At 33.6% G+C, this 17,604-nt stretch overlaps 1 protein-coding gene across 1 annotated transcript; it reads right to left on the bottom strand.

The window, feature by feature from the left end:
- Positions 1-2,036: 2,036 nt before the first annotated feature.
- LOC127702953 (uncharacterized) lies at positions 2,037-14,092 on the bottom strand. Its single transcript, XM_052207281.1, has 7 exons — positions 13,941-14,092; positions 10,850-10,942; positions 9,593-9,666; positions 8,016-8,156; positions 6,244-6,358; positions 5,555-5,627; positions 2,037-4,203 (listed from the first exon to the last, which is right to left on the bottom strand). Exons 2-7 carry the CDS (start codon positions 10,940-10,942, stop codon positions 4,034-4,036), a joined length of 666 nt encoding a protein of 221 aa, XP_052063241.1. The 5' UTR covers positions 13,941-14,092; the 3' UTR covers positions 2,037-4,033.
- Positions 14,093-17,604: the final 3,512 nt, after the last annotated feature.

Here is a 17,604-nt window from a genome sequence, read left to right as displayed (position 1 = left end):
CGATAAAATAACATTTTGAAGATATAACAAAAACGGGAGTGAAAACAGATCCGAAACTTGACAATTACGTTTCCTTATTGAGCTAAAATTAGTACTTCAATATCATTAACGCTACCAATTTTGCTGCATCAGATGCGCATTTCAACATTTTTCTCCTCAGTGATGCTCGAGGCATACATCAAATTTTAATTAAACTACTAGTATATTCGTTTTTCTCAATGTGTCAGTACCGAAGAACTGGCTACTGGACTGGTGATACAAACAGGGACTATCACTCAACCAGCAGAGATGGAAGCTCTACACAAATGCATAGCTGCTTCGCATTTGTAAATAAAACAAGTTTACACAAATTTTTACTTTAATATAAAGCAATAATAACTAAGTTTACAAAACACCTACTTCAATATAATCTAATAGAGGATTAAGAAATATAACATTGGGTATAAAATACACATGTAACAAAATAAACTTTAAGCTTATAACTGACAACATCATAAACGAGTAACATTTAAATAATGACTAGTATCACAGAGTTGATCATCAATTCACAATTTAAAAATTTAATACAGTTGCAATAAAATGCCTCACTGAACGCAGCCTGATACGACCGCAGAGGTCGAACCCTGAACAGTTGGGTCAAGTTTGGACACAATATTCAAGCTTGATACTGTCTGATTTGGATTGTGATCAAATTTTGGGCATAATATAGGTTTCTGACACAAAATAAATGTGGTCAAAGATCTTAAAAATCTGAAATGGGACATTTAATTTACCCTAGAATGGTCTGATATCCAAAATCTAACAACATGGTTAGATTCAGCATATAAAAAATACCAATAATTTAATTTTAGTTGAAATCAAACTAAGTTTAGTTTTGGACCCTACAAACCTTAATATGAACCAATTTGAAAACAGGGCCCAAAATAAAAATCTAAATGCACAATAAGATTCAGCAAATCATACAGCCGAAATACTTCAGTTTTTGATGAAATCAAACAAAATTTCATTTTGGACCCTTTTGACCTCAATGTAGACCAATTTAAAAATGGGGCCCAATATCCAAAAAATTATACAAGGTTAGAACCCCCAAAAATTAAACACTTAATTAATCCCATCGAAATTGGTTAAAACATTTGTATTTGTTTTCAATTGAAGATTTCTTGCTATTGCGCAATACTGTGCAATTGAAGATTTCTTGCTAATGTGCAATACTGTGCTTTTGCCCAATACTGCGCAATTGAAGATTTCTTGCTATTGCGCAATACTGTGCAATTGAAGATTTCTTGCTATTGCGCAATACTGTGCTATTGTGCAATACTGTGATATTGCACAATACTGTGCTATTTCGCAATACTGTCAACTGAAGATTTCTTACTATTGCGCAATACTGTGCTATTGGGCAATACAGTGCTATTGCGCAATACTGTGCAATTGAAGATTTCTTGCTTTTGCAAAATACTGTGCTATTGTACAATACTGTGCTGTTGCGCAATACTGTGCAATTGAAGATTTCTTGCTATTGCGCAATACTGTGCAATTGAAGATTTCAAAAGTTTGAAATTTGAAAAAAATTTAGAAGAAAAAAAATGAACCCCCCAAAAAAATTTGAAAAAAAATCCCCCAACATTTTGGACCCCCCCCCCCCCTTTTTGGAATAATAACCCCCAAACTCAATCCCAGCCTTCCCTTAATGGTATGGAACCTTGTAGTACAATTTTAGAGAGATCCATACACTTAAACACAAGTTATTGTCTGGAAACCTAGAAAAATGCTTGTTTTTGGCCCCTTTTTTGGCCTTATTCCTGAACGTTTGGGGCAATGAACCCAAAACTCAATCCCAGCCTTCCCTATTTGATATGGAACCTTGTGGTACAATTTCAGAAAGATCCATTACCTAAAATCTAAAGTTATTGTCCGGAAACCAAATGTATCTTCGGACGACGACGTATGCAGACTACGACGCCGTCATAGCATTATACGACGCAAATAAAAAATTTGAAAAAAAAAATCACCAAACTTTTTGAACCCCCCCCCCCCCCCCTTTTTTTGGAATAATTACCTCCAAACTCAATCCCAGCCTTCTTTTAATGATATGGAACCTTGTAGTACAATTTTAGAGAGATCCATACACTTAAAAACACAAATTATTGTCCGGAAACTACAAAAATGCTTGTTTTTGGCCCCTCTTTGGCCAGTAATTCATAAACTGTTAGTACCATCACCCCCAAAATCAATCCCAACCTTCCTTTCGTGGTATTGAACCTTCTGGTAAAAATTCATAGAGATCTATTACCTAATAAAATGCTCCGCAGGGCGCAGCTTGATACGACCGCAGAGGTCGAACCCTGAACAGTTGGGGGAAGTATGGACACAACATTCAAGCTTGATACAGCTTTGGATTTGGATTGTGATTAAATATTTGACACAGCATAGGTTTCTAACACAGATTGAATGTGGTCTAAGAACTTAAAAATTTTAAATTGGACATTCACCTATTATGGTCCAATATCCAAAATCTAAATACATGGTTAGATTCAGCATATCAAAGAACCCCAAGAATTCAATTTTTGATGAAATCAAACAAAGTTTAATTTTGGACCCTTTTGACCTCAATGTGGACAAAGTTGATAACGGGGCCCAAAAATCAAAAATATAAATACATGGTTAGATTCAGCATATCAAAGAACCCCATATATTCAATTTTTGTTGAAATCAAACAAAGTTTAATTTTGGACCCCGATTTGGACCAACTTGAAAACTGGGCCCATAATCAAAAATCTAAAAACATGTTTAGATTCAGCATATCAAAGAACCCTAAGAATTCAATTTTTGTTAAAATCAAACTAAGTTTAATTTTGGACCCTTTGGACCTTAATGTAGACCAATTTGAAAACGGAACCAAAAATTAAGAATCTAAATACACGGTTAGATTCGGCATATCAAAGAACCCCAATAATTCAATTTTTGATGAAATCAAACAAAGTTTAATTTTGGACCCTTTTGACCTCAATGTGGACAAAGTTGATAACGGGGTCCACAAATAAAAAATCTAAATACATGGTTAGATTCAGCATATCAAAGAACCGCATATATTCAATTTTTGTTGAAATCAAATAAAGTTTAATTTTGGACCCCAATTTGGACCAACTTGAAAACTGGGCCAAAAATCAAAAATCTAAATACATGTTTAGATTCAGCATATCAAAGAACCCCATATATTAAATTTTTGTTAAAATCAAACAAAGTTTAATTTTGGACCCTTTGGACCTTAATGTAGACCAATTTGAAAACTGGACCCAAAATTAAAAATCTAAATACACGGTTAGATTCGGCATAACAAATAAATAAATGTGGTCAAAGATTTTACAAATCTAATGCGCCATACTGGTCTTCCTTTATAAATATGCATTTCTTTAAACATAATTTAAAAGCAGTGTAAGGGAAGTAACCAAAACGTTGTATTTGGATTACCTCCCTTACACTGTTTTAAATTATCCTAATTGTTCATTAACCATTACTTTATACATAATTTAAAAGCAGTGTAAGGGAGATAATTTCAATGATGTATTTGATTTATCTCCCTTACACTGCTTTAAATTATGTTTTGTACTAAAGTATTTGTCCATTAATGAGGACAACCTTGTTTTTCCCCCTTTTTTGCCCCTAATTCTTAAACGGTTTGAGCAATAACCCCCCAAAGCAAATCCTAACCATCCCTTTGTGGTATGGAAACTTGTAGTATAATTTCAGAGAGATCCATACACCGTTCCACAGTTATTGTCTGGAAACTAGAAAATGCTTATTTTTGGCCCCTAATTCCTTAACTGTTGGTACCATAACCCCCAAAATCAATCCCCACCTTCCTTTTGTGGTATTGAACCTTATGGTAAAATATCATAGAGATCCATTCACTTAAACTAAAGTTAGAGTGCGAAAACTAATGCGTCTTCGGACGACGACGCCGGACGACGACGACGACGCCAACGTCATACCAATATACGACCACAAAAATTTTTTTGCGGTCGTATAAAAATCACCCAAATAGTTTACTAAGAAAATTCGACTTTTTTTTAGTTTTATCAGTTGTTGAAGCTTCTGTTATTTCAGATGAATACATTACATCTGTCCTTATTGTATATTTTCTTCCAGCAATAAGTTCGGATCCTTCATGAAGTATAGGATGTTCAAAAACCAGTACGGAGCCTAAAAAGATACACCAAAAAATACAGTTCAAAAACTACGACAGAACCTAGAAAAAATATGCAAAAGTACATACAGTTCACAGCAGTAATAATTGTTCATTTTGATTGATTAATCATGTATTGATTTTTCGGTTAATGTCTTTTGGTAGATATGTCATGCATTTTCAGGAGGGGGCCAGTTAACAATAAATTCTATTGGTAGGAAATTTCGAATGCCACAATTACATGAGATGGACATTTTACCTTTCATTATGCCACATGCGAACCTCTTGGTGAGTTGATGAAATAGTTCTTAAGTACAAAGGGCTTGGCACTTTCCGTAAACAGGGCATCTGATTTATAGTCCCGGCACTTAGTGGACTTGGCTTCGTTTTTTTATATATCCCATACCGAAAAATAGACATCCTTCTTTAGCAAAGGCTTTACCGCCGGATTAGAGAAGTACGGGTGGCCATATTTCTACATGCTAGTCAACCATTGCAGTGGAAGTAAAGAGGGACAAAAGAGTGAAGGGCCGACTATACGGTATGGGTTTTTCTGATTGTTGAAGGCCGTGCGGTTGCCAATAATTGCTTACATCAACTTTATTTGAACTTTGGTGGATAGTTATTTCATTGGCAATCATACCACATCTCCTTATTTTTATAAAGACCAAAATATGCCTTTATACACATGATTTAAAGGGTTTATTTTCTGGTAATTGTTGAAGGAATAAAATTTCACTGTAAAAGAATTGCAGGACCTTGTTTCATATAACTCGCAGAAGGTCTGAATTGTGGTTCAGAATGTTAAAACCACCTTACAATCCAATGGCGGAAGAAACGTGATCTACCTTAAATTGGTAATAAAAATTCGAAATATTGACAAAAAAAACAATCTGAAAATCTTTTACTTAACAAAAAAAAGGTAACATAACAAAGTCTCCCCCTTTTAATTCGAAAATAAATCATTTGAAGCAAACAATTGTCCTTTTTATTATGTTTTGCCTCGCTACGCTCAGCTGTATTCATTCAGTTTTTTATAGAATAACGCCGCCCCCACCCCCACCCCCCCTTCCCCCTTTTCAATAATTCTTTATCCGCCCCTAGAAAAGATCATTGCAGAGCGTGTAATTCATGTTTGAGAATATAATAGACATTTTATATGAAGACCATATATTATACTTTTTTCAGTTGTTGTTTGTTTATAGCTACCATTTTCATTCATGTCATATATCTAAAATTAAATTACTGTACGTCTAGTTCACCGTTTGAAAAAAGCTCTGAATGTCATGTGCATATCTTAAAAGCAGGTTTTGAATAGAATAATGATATAATTTTGTCATTTTTCTGATTATTTTAATAGATATTTACCTGTTTTTGGTACAACTTCAACTCGTTCATCTGAATTAACTCCTAAAAATGTTGTACTTCCACCTTTAAACCCCTGTAAATCAATTTCATCAAATAAAAGTTTATATCAAATAATTTGATTCTATTCGATTCTAGGGTTATGGTCCATTAAATTTGAACCTCAAAATAGTACATATATATCAAAATTTGAATAACATCTTTCATCAGTTCTCTAGAATTCTTTCATTATAGACAAGTTTTGCTAAAAAGAATGTATGAAATGGCCAATTTCGGTCAAATATGTCACTAATATAGGTCAAACAAATGTATTTTATACACATACATATATTATTACCACACTTTCAATCCTCCTTTCATCTAACTCTTAGATCACATACAGTCGACTCTGCCATGGTTAACTAATAATTTTGATTGATCGATTGATTGATGTTTAATGCCACTTTCATTACTATTGTGCTATTTCGTTGCCGTTAGTTTTTATTGGTTATGGAAGCCGGAGTGCCCGGAGAGAACCACCGATCTTCGGTAGGAAACCTGACAGTTTTAGTCAATTAAGATTGGAGTCGAGTGCACCTGCCACGTGCGGGATTCGAACTCACAACCTCAGTGTTGACAAGCTAGTGATACAGTAGTTCGACTACTAAGACCACTCGGCCACATAGGTAATTAAAGAAGTCTTCTAAACTTACCTCGTTCAGATAGATCTGGACAGTCACATAACTTCTCTCTCCATTATCCCGTTTATACGAGCCATCATAATGAGGTTTGAAATATTCGCCTGGATCATATCTAAGAATTCTTAATCTAAAAGATAAAAAAGTAAATGAATTTAGACCTTACTTCAAGTGTAACTGTGACTTTGAAATGATAAAAAAGCTAAATTACTTTATCACAATACATGTATTCCCACTAAAAATAGGATGAAGAGTTTACTAAACTGGTTTGCATGTAATGTCATTACTTTTAAGTTTTTGATACGGGTAAGGTTATGCCAAATTTTGACTCCGGAGTTAACGATCCCGCTGCGACCCCGTATTTAATAAACCTCATAATTAAATTGGCATCCCATTCCAAAACTGAAATTTGGCAGCTCCCAATTAAAGTGTATCAAGTGTCTATTTGTTATTGTTCGGCATTGACCTTGAATTTTGTCGTCCTTTTTCTTATCATCAAATTTACAGCCGACTAGCTTCCAGATTTTGCAAAATTTTAATTTTTAAACTGTTTCTGGTACCGCCATTCTTACAAAAATTTGGCTACTATTCTTATATGTTTTTCCTTGTTTAAACACCCTTGTTATACTACTACTACTAGGGGGTGTTTAATTGACTACACATGAGGGTATCCTTGTTAAACGATCTTCATTATTTTAAACATCGTTAGCATTAACCCATTCTGACTCTGAAAAGAAATCAGAAAGATTTTTTTGCTTCGATTGAATTTCCTCTCGTAGAAATTGTCTTCCAAATAAACTTGATCCATGTATTATTGCGGTATTTAATTGATCATGGCTATTTCTTGTCCAATTGAATTATTCTGATTTATTCCAATTTCAACCATGCGATTGAATGAGTAACTGAACACTCACGATAGAGTTTTGTTCGTCAGATTTTAAAGTTTTAAGAATGCATAAAATTCTATAGGATTAAACGCCTTTTTAAAGGAATTTATTGGTGTATAAACTGGACCAAGTCACTCACAAACATATCATAAAAGTCCGACTGGACCAAGTCACTCACAAACATATCATAAAAGTCCGACTGGACCAAGTCACTCACAAACATATCATAAAAGTCCTTCGGACTTTTATGATATGTTTGTGAGTGACTTGGTCCAGTTTATACACCAATAAATTCCTTTAAAAAGGTGTTTAATACTTATAATTCTTTAAAACTGGAGATAAGGAATTTATTTTGTCACTCGTAATCTCTATCACATGTAAAGTGTATATTTGTGTCATAGAATTGGCCTGGCGCATGAATATATTTGTTCAGTGGTGAACGCAAAAATATGTACTCCATGAAATTTGCTATATGATAAAAAATAAACTACAAAAACATCTTATTATCATTCAAATGAATGTTTTGTGTTTATTATTTGATATAACGATTAACGTGAAGTGAAAATAATTATTTTCAACGTCGATCCGGATTGTGTTATTATCGTCGCCATCTTGTTTAGATTGGTAAAAAAAAGTAGTTCGGTCAACGTCGTCTATCGAAAAATAAACAACGTCAAGAACCACTACCGGAAGTCCTCTCGACCAATCATATAAACGTTTTCCCTAACATGCAAATCCTATAAGAATTATTACTAAATAAATTGAAATAAAAATTTATATGTGTATATGCAGAGTTGTCTCATTTGCAATCATACCATATCCTCTCTTTTTTTCATATATAATTATTATTGGAAATAAAAAGGTTTGTTTCAAAAAATGAATTTTCCTAAAATATTGCACCTTTCATTCAATCCCATCACCTCTCTGTGACACCATACATCAGGAATATATTTTTTTATTCTTTTCCACATCTTATCAACCTCTTCAGTGGTATCCCATATGCATCTTGAACTCTTTCTTACATCTGTGGCTAATACTTGTCTGTAAATAATCAGTTTTGTATTTTTAAGCATGCTATTTAACAAAATTGTTTGTTGTATTGATGTCCCCTTTAAGATTTCGGCAAACCATTTTCTTTACGGAACTCTTTATTACACGTTAAACATATTTATGGAGAAAAGGGTATATGGCTCCTTCCCCTGTATCTATAAAAATAAGAAAGATGTTGGATGATTGCCAATGAGACAACTCTCCACAAGAGACCAAATGACACAGAAACTAACAACTATAGGTCACCGTATGGCCTTCAACAATGAGCAAAACCACATAGTCAGCTATCGAAGGCCCTGAAATGACATATGTAAAACAATTCAAACGAGAAAACTAACGGCCTTATCTAAACACAAAATAATGAACGAAAAACAAATATGATACACAGCAACAAACGACAACCACTGAATTATACAGGCTAATGACTTGGGACAGGCACATGTAGAATGTGGTGAGGTTAAACTAGTTTGATGGCGCCTACCCTCGATCCCCTAACTAACCTGGTTGACACACAATTTGTATTACACACATTGGCATTCTTGAAAAGCTAGCGGAGTGTAAACATTAAATTAATAATAAATAACAGATTTCTACACGTCTTTCGAAAAGAATCATTTCATTCAAATATTATCTAACCATAAACAATGCTGTTGAAGGCCGTTTTTATCAAATATTACAATTGTTTCAATTTTAAGTAAATCAGGTGTCTTTCGCCATCTTGGATTGTAAAACAGCAGAAAAAAATCAGTCTATTCGATGAATTATTTAAATTTTGAGAAAGGAATGCAATTCGTTAGTAATACCAATATTTCATGTGAATGAAGAAAAAGAGTTAATATATCTTCTCATATTTTGTTTAAAATAGATATTGTTTGGTTTTCTTTCTATTCACAGGAACAAAATTGCTTTGTCCATGTATAATCTATACAGAATCTAAAAAATGTACACAACTTGTATTTAAGAAAACTCCCTGATCCATACCTTTTTATTTTATATCTTTTTGAAGCATGGTATAAACTACACTTGATTTTTTATTGGTTTATCGTTCTTGATTTAACAAGAAAGGGATCAGGCACAATGACAACGTTCCGGCGTATCTATCATTCAATTATCCTAAATTCGCCCAAAAAGAGTCTGATCGCAAGATTTAAGATTGTGTACTTTTGGTCGAAACGCCCGCCGATTTTTTCCTGAGATAGCATTATAGATGGCGTCAGCTATAAATAGAATGACATCATGATAGATTTCATGTTGACTCGTACATTTTCTTCTCCCAGACTAATTTACGTTTTGCGTAAAACATTTGATGAACAATTTTGAATTCAAAACTCACGGTTAAAAAGTTAATTTCATCTATCAATACCCGCTCTATGCAAAAAAACACATGTCAATCACAGCTATTTGATAAAATATTCGTGTATTTTTACCTATCTCCTCCAGCATTAAGAAGTGCCTCTTCAAAACCTTTTTTCTCTGCGATATTTATGTATTCTTCACATTCCTGAAAACAAATATTCATATATGGTTGATTTATCATTTTTATGTGAAATGCCTTTGAATCTGCAAAATTTGTCAAAATGTGTACAATTCTTTTTCATAAAACAAATTATTCTGTTTCACACCGAGTTATAACTCGCAATACCATACCGAGATACAAATCAAATCAACTAAAACAAACATATTGTCTCTATGACAACCTTAATTTCTTCAAAACTTATATTCCCCAAAGATTCACCTTTCGAACATTTTTTTCTATATTGATAATCCCAATGGTTCACTGTCGTAAAGACTATAGTAACCTGGACTTCTCCGAACTGGCAATAAAACCCATACGGTAAACAAAAGCATAGTTTGTTTTTTTATTGCGAAATATATAACACACAACCACGTCCAGTTGGAATTGGGCTTTAATTCCGATACCTTGTGCAGAAAGAACTTCGCACTCTCTACACGTCGAAGAACCTTTGTAGTTGGCCTTTTGTAAAAAAGCTCATATCCTACACTCCTTTGATTATCAGTGGCAGTCTAAAAATTTCATCCTTCAACCAGGTGGACACATTTTATTTGCAAAACCCACCTATTGATTATCATATATTTGTTTTCGTCCTGAATATGCCAGAAATATTTTCCACTGGACTTGGAGATGATAACATTCAGTCGATAAAATAATATATAAATTATAACTTTTTAAAAACATGTACTTTATCGCTGTACAATGATAGTATTGAAAAATATACATTCTTTTAAACTGAGTTTTACTGTGCGTATCGCTGTGTGTTTGTTTTTTTCTACATTGGCTAGAGGTATAGGGGGAGGGTTGAGATCTCACTAAACATGTTTAACCCCGCCGCATTTTTCCGCCTTTCCCAAATCAGGAGCTTCTGTATGGCCTTTGTTAGTCTTGTATGTATTGGAGTTTAATATGAAGTTCATTTTCACTGAACTAGTGCACATTTTGGTTTAGGGGCTAGCTAAAGCCCGCCTCCGGATGCGGAATTTTCTCGCTGTGTTGAAGACCCATAGGTGGCCTTCGGCTGTTTTCTGCTCTTTGGTCGGGCTGTTGTCTCTTTGACACATTCGCCATTTCCATTCTCAATTTTATTTAATCCAAACCGAATCAAAATCAAATCAGAATTTGGCGGCGTTTTTTCGTGTATTAATTTCCAATTCAAAATATATATTACCTCTTTCGTGAAAACGTTGTATAATACAAATGCCAGAGATTTCTTAAAGTGTTTTGGCAGCTGTACATCTTCTTTTTTAATCTTTGAAGCCATCTGAAAAAGAATTATTTGTTGTTATAACAGTACACAACAAACAATTTCCAATACGTTCTGTCATTTTTACATGTTGCGTATAAATTGTTGACCTACAATTTGTGTAAATATATGTACTTTCATTAACTATAGCTGCATGATGACACTGCCGTTTCTGGCAAACTAAACCCCCCCCCCCCCCCAAAAAAAAAAAGTTAAGAAAAAAATGTGTCCCTGTCATGCCATCTTCGCTCAATCATTTTCCATTGTTCGGTGAACCATGAAATCTTGGTCAAAACCATAATTAGGCTTACTATTATATTATAAGCTCCTTCTCAGGGTTCTCACTAAGGCGTGTCCATGAGTCCAGGACTCATGAAAATATGTCTGGACTCACCACTTTCAAAACTGGTGAGTCCAAAGATGCACCAAGATTGAAATATTTTGTATAAACTAAACACACATATGATCATTTTATAGCAAAAGTTTGAAAGAAATCTGAATTTAATGTCATTCCATTACTCAGTCTATTAGGTCATGGAGACTAAAATGATAAATTTTATTGCAATAAAATATCTTCTTCTTACTGTTGGACTCACCATGGCCAAAAAATGGACTCGCCTTCAAAAATCCTTATTGAGAACCCTGTTCGTCTGGTGACTTTTGAGTCAGTTCCAGTGCTACTATCACTCCCGTAGTTTCGCGGTATAAAAATTAGACGAATGTCTGGTTATCAATGATATATCTGCTACTGATTTTGATTTGATTTGATTTTTGGTGTTTTAACGCCACTTTTAAGCCCGGCTTTTGGGCTATTTCGTGGCGGCCAGTTTTTATTGGTGGAGGAAGCCGGAGTGCCCGGAGAAAACCACCGACCTTCGATAGGAAAACTGACAATCCTAGTCAATTAAGATTGGAGTCGAGTGCACCCGCACGAGCGGGGTTCGAACTCACAACCTCAGTGTTGACTGGCTAGTGATTACAGTAGTAACTACTTAGACCACTCGGCCACCGAGGTCCCTCTGCTACTGGATGCTAAGCAAACAACATTTAGTCCATCAGTATTTCCAAACAGAATTAAGGATGTACAGTGGGAAAATGTTTTGGTATATATACATAATTTGGGAAAATGTTTTGGTATATATACATAATTTGGGAAAATGTTTTGGTATATATATACATATATGCATATAAGAACAGTGATTAAGAATTAGTTATTTCAAACCACACCATCGTTAAAATAAAACCACTTCAAACGAGTTCTAGCTCTTCTCTCTTTAGTCATACACATTTTATGGATATCTTCATTTTTTAAACATACAGGGTAAAAACTGGGGCTTATATTGTGACAGATATTTGACATATATTTTGGACATAGATGACGTTACAATTATTCTTTAAATTTTATGTTTATCACATTTTATCCCATTTTTTTCTCCGGTCAAGTAAAGTTTATTTATGATCACCATTGTTAAAGTGACCTCTCTCTCTATTATATATGGGACAATTACTTATACAACATTTTAACCCTATTTCAGACAATAACCATATTTGATAATTTCTAATTTTTTGCTGACAAAGAAAGTGATGTTGGCATACCATCAAATAAATAATTGCTATATAAGTAAAAATTCTGCCTTGAGACGTCAAAGTTTGAATTTTGAAACTTATAGGTATTAAAGTCATGATTTTGAAATTATTAAGATTTAAAGTAAAATATTTCTAAACACGTTAAACTAAAATAAAGATAATTAAAAGTTTTCATATATAAAGTTTATCGAAATATTTATTGTTTTCTATTAGGGAAATAATTGAAAATATTTTTTTTTCTTTATTGTTGTTTGTAACTGTTTTGTATTCTATTTTGTTTTTATTCATTTTATTAAAACGTTTGAATTTTGAAACTTATTGGTGAGATGAATTTTATGAAGAATCTGGTGCCACCTCATACTTTCGAATAGCATTTATAAAAAGGCTTAAAGACCTGCCGAGTTATTTATTTTCAATACATTGTAAGTCAGGTTATTTATTTTCGAACTACCACAGAACAAACCATTTATTTTGTGATTATCAAGGCTGAGTTATTTATTTTCAAAATCCTCCTGCCCCCCCCCCCCCCCCCCCCCCCCCTCTACATCGGCAGCAATCCAATACACTATTAAAGGCATTGTTCACAGCTAGTTCCCCCATCATGTAAAAATCAAGTACTAACTCTCACAGAGACATTCTTCTGTTGAGAGTATGGGTCCAGAAGGAATAACCCATCAGCACACCAACCTACTACATAACATCTACAATACGGATATCATTAACGTTCATTATTTTTTACAATACTTATTCTACAAAATATTAAATATTGATGGATATATATAGTTGTATTTTACAGATTAAACTCCCATCGAAAAAGTATACCTTTAATTTTAAAACTTATATATTTTGGAACTAAGAAAACCCTTTTCGCAAAGCAAGAATTAAACCCCAAGGATTGAAGAGACAATTGAAGTTTGTATAATTTGTAAATTAAATATCCAAGCACTGTTTTTTTTTAAACTGTAACAAACTAAGGAATCCCAAATAATGCTTCCCTTCCTTAAGAGACATTTTTAAAAAGAAACTTTATATCCAAGATGTGCACAACTCGGCTCTTTTGGTCTCTCTTCACCGGTTTATCTATCCAAAAATCTGTTTTAAAATATCTCTGCACCAGTGCACGTGACAGTGATGCCTGATTTAAAAGTGGGACAGTATTGTTTACTTCTGTAGAGGGATGCTTGGTTTTGGATTTCAAACTATGAAGGAAATATAATATCCTCGAGAAAGTGGGGAATTAAAAATTTTCAAACTATATGAATTGTTTATTTCACATTTTTACCGCAATTAATGATCCAGGACTTAACTACAAAATTGTAAACAACGAATCGTCAATAGTAAAAATGTCGATGAACTGTGACGTATTTTATCGAGTATATTTTTATTTACAAATACATGTGAATGCATTAAAGTAGAAATTATAACATACCTGTTCAAAATATAATATCCGTACTATTGTACCTGTTTGATCTAACAGTTTTTCCTGTTATGACTGAATCAGTATGTTTGTATTTATATATATATTGTTATTTATGTATTGTTTATATCATGGCTATTTATAGATGAGAGGTTAAGCCCAGTTTGCATCAATAATTTATTCAGTACAGATGTATAGTAAGAATTGTCTCCCTTTTCACACTTTTAATACAATAACACTTTTTGAAGGAATTTCCCTAGGAAAGCACAAATATGATGATCTTGGTTTGGTAAATTCACGAAAATGGTGCATAATTTATTAAAACTATGTTTCTTGGGTCTTCATACATGCATTTTTTATTAGAGCCTAAACATGTCATGATCTTTGCGATTAGAAAAGATACCACGTGATTGCGAATGCCGCTTGTTTCCCGCCTGCAAATGCACAACAAAGCTAGGAAGAAGGAATTAAGAACGGACTAAGAGAGCGAATTAAAATCACAATTGTGCCAGGAATATATCTGTTGTGTACAAGTTATCATTTTGTATATATTATAATTTGTACAAAAAAAAATTGTACAAATTATAATATGTATTTTGACTTTGTACAAAAAGTGCTTGTAGGCTGTACAAATTACAAATTACAATTTGTACAAAATTTAACTAAAATTCACTTATAACTTGTACAATAATTTAAAGTATGGATTTTATTATAAAAAAAAGCATTGATACACACTACGATTTTTTTTTATTCAATGACCATGCACACAATAAACCTTATTTTACAAAATACAAAAAATAGTTCTGTATCATTTGTTTGATCATGTGAGCGAATTATAGCATCGTGAATTGCACAATATCTTTTGCTTTTTACATTTACATTAAGTGCTGCACCCCTTTGCATTTACACGAAAGAAACCGCTGACCACCAGTTTTTGAAAGCTTTTTAACTGCTTCACGTAGCGAGAGTTGAAGCTCAGGAACCGTTACTGCGAATAAAGATGTGTCTTTAACAGCTTCAATTTGATTTCTCGACAAATATCCTGTTAAAATTACTACAGCTGTTCCAATGCGGTACCCAAATTCTTCACCAGATTCAATAATTACACCTAAGTTATTTCGAGGATCAGTTGGGGCACGATCATACTGAGGAATTGGTATAATGACATTATCTCCCACAGCAAGTTCTGATAATTTCCGTTTCGTTTTCTTGGTTAGATATTCGTCTTAGATCTGTTGGCCAGTCAGCGACAAAATTCATACTAAAAATGACCTGGCTCAAGCTAGCGAACAATTGTAGCGAACAATTAGCTAGCGAACAATTAGGAGGTATAACTAAAAACCACAATATCACATAAGGTTATCACGTTTTTTCGAGCTAGCGAACAATTATGAAAGTACATACAATCTTAAACAAAAACGAAAAAACTAACTTAAAACAAAAAGGAAAATACAAAAATACATACAATCTTAAACAAAAACGAAAAAACTAACTTAAAACAAAAAGGAAACCATACTTCATATATAAAGAATACAAAGCTTTTCGTTCCTAACTAAATAAATCCACATAAGGCATTCAATAGACAGCTGGATTACAATGACCATAAGTTAACACATTGACACAATGCATTTTTAGGGAATGGGGGTGCACTTTACGTTGTTTGGTCCGATAAATAGAGATTGTGACAGGTTACGACTATATAGGTGTTTAAGAGGAGATAGTGCCGCATCGTTTAGGAAAATCTCCAGAGTGGTTTATGTTCGAAAATCTTAAATTGTGGTAGAAAAAAACTGAAATTAACAAAATGAAATTAGGGTATAGGACATTTTAAGTTAATTTTTGACAAATTTGAATAGATTGTTACAAGAAACGACTATATAGGTGTTTTAGAGGAGACATTGCCGCATCGTTTGGGAAAATCTCCAGAGAAGTTTATGTTCGAAAATCTGAAGTTACGGTAAAAAAACTGAAATTGACAAAATGAGATTAGGGGGGTAGGGCACTAAAAGTTAATGTTGAACCAATTTATAGAGATTGTGACGGGCAACGACTATATAGTTGTTGTAGAGGAGACATTGACGCATCGTGTAGAAAAAAAATCCAGATCACTTTAAGTTCGAAAATCTGAAGTTAGGGTTAAAAAACTGAAATTTACAAAATGAGATTTGGGGGTTTGGCACTCAAAGTTAATTTTAGACCAACTTATAGAGATTGTGATGGGCAACGACTATATAGGTGTTGTAGAGGAGACATTGGCAAATCGTTTAAGAAAATCTCAAGATTGGTTTATGTTCGAAAATCTGAACTTACGGTTAAAAAACTGAAATTGTGAAATTGAATAAATGAGATTGGGGGGTAGGCCAATTTAAGTTGTTTGGACCAATTTAAAGAGATTGTGACGGGCAACGACTATATAGGTGTTGTTGAAGAAACATTGGTTTATGTTCAAAAATCTAAAGTTACGGTTAAAAAACTGAAATTTTGAAATTGACAAAATGAGATTAGGGGGGTAGGGCACTAAAAGAAAAATTTAGACCATTTTAAAGAGATTGTGACGGGCAACGACTATATAGGTGTTGTAGAGGAGACATTGGTGCATCGTTTAAGAAAATCTCCAGAAGGGTTTATGTTCGAAAATCTGAAGTTACGGTAAAAAAACTGAAATCGTGAAATTGACAAAATGAGATTAGGGGGGTAGGGCACTAAAAGAAAAATTTAGACCATTTTAAAGAGATTGTGACGGGCAACGACTATATAGGTGTTGTAGAGAAGACATTGGCGCATCGTTTAAGAAAATCTCCAGAGTGGTTTATGTTCGAAAATCTGAAGTTACGGTTAAAAAACTGAAATTGTGAAATTGACAAAATGAGATTAGGGGGTAGGGCACTAAAAGAAAAATTTGGACCATTTTAAAGAGATTGTGACGGGCAACGACTATATAGGTGTTGAAGAGGAGACAATGGCGCATCGTTTAAGAAAATCTCCAGAGTGGTTTATGCTCGAAAATCTGAAGTTACGGTTAAATACCGTATAGCGGGTTATTTTCGCGGGTGTAAAATTTCGTGATTTTCATTGAATAAGGTATACAAAATATTTTGGCGGTTAATTTTTTTGGCGGATTCAAATCTTTTATCAATACCATTGCATGTGCACTTTTAAATTAGCTGAATTAATTTTGGCGATTTTGTTCTATCCGCGAAAATAAGCGAAAATTTACACCCCGCGAAAATAACCCGCTATACGGTAACTGAAATTGTGAAATTGACAAAATGAGATAAGGGGGGTAGGGCAATTTAAGTTAATTTTTGACCAATTTCAAGAGATTGTGACGGGCAACGACTATATAGGTGTTGTAGAGGAGACAATGGCGCATCGTTTAAGAAAATCTCCAGAGTGGTTTATGTTCGAAAATCTGAAGTTACGGTTAAAAAACTGAAAATTTTATTGTGAAATTGACAAAATGAGATTAGGGGGGTAGGGCACTAAAAGAAAAATTTGGACCATTTTAAAGAGATTGTGACGGGCAACGACTATATAGGTGTTTTAGAGGAGATATTGGCGCATCGTTTAAGAAAATCTCCAGAGTGGTTTATTTTCGAAAATCTGAAGTTACGGTTAAAAAACTGAAATTGTGAACTTGACAAAATGAGATTAGAGGGGTAGGCCAATTTAAGTT

This window comes from Mytilus californianus, unplaced genomic scaffold, assembly GCF_021869535.1.
Source record: "Mytilus californianus isolate M0D057914Y unplaced genomic scaffold, xbMytCali1.0.p SCAF_1, whole genome shotgun sequence".
Classification (NCBI taxonomy): domain Eukaryota; kingdom Metazoa; phylum Mollusca; class Bivalvia; order Mytilida; family Mytilidae; genus Mytilus; species Mytilus californianus.
This window is presented reverse-complemented; position numbering and strand designations above follow the sequence as displayed.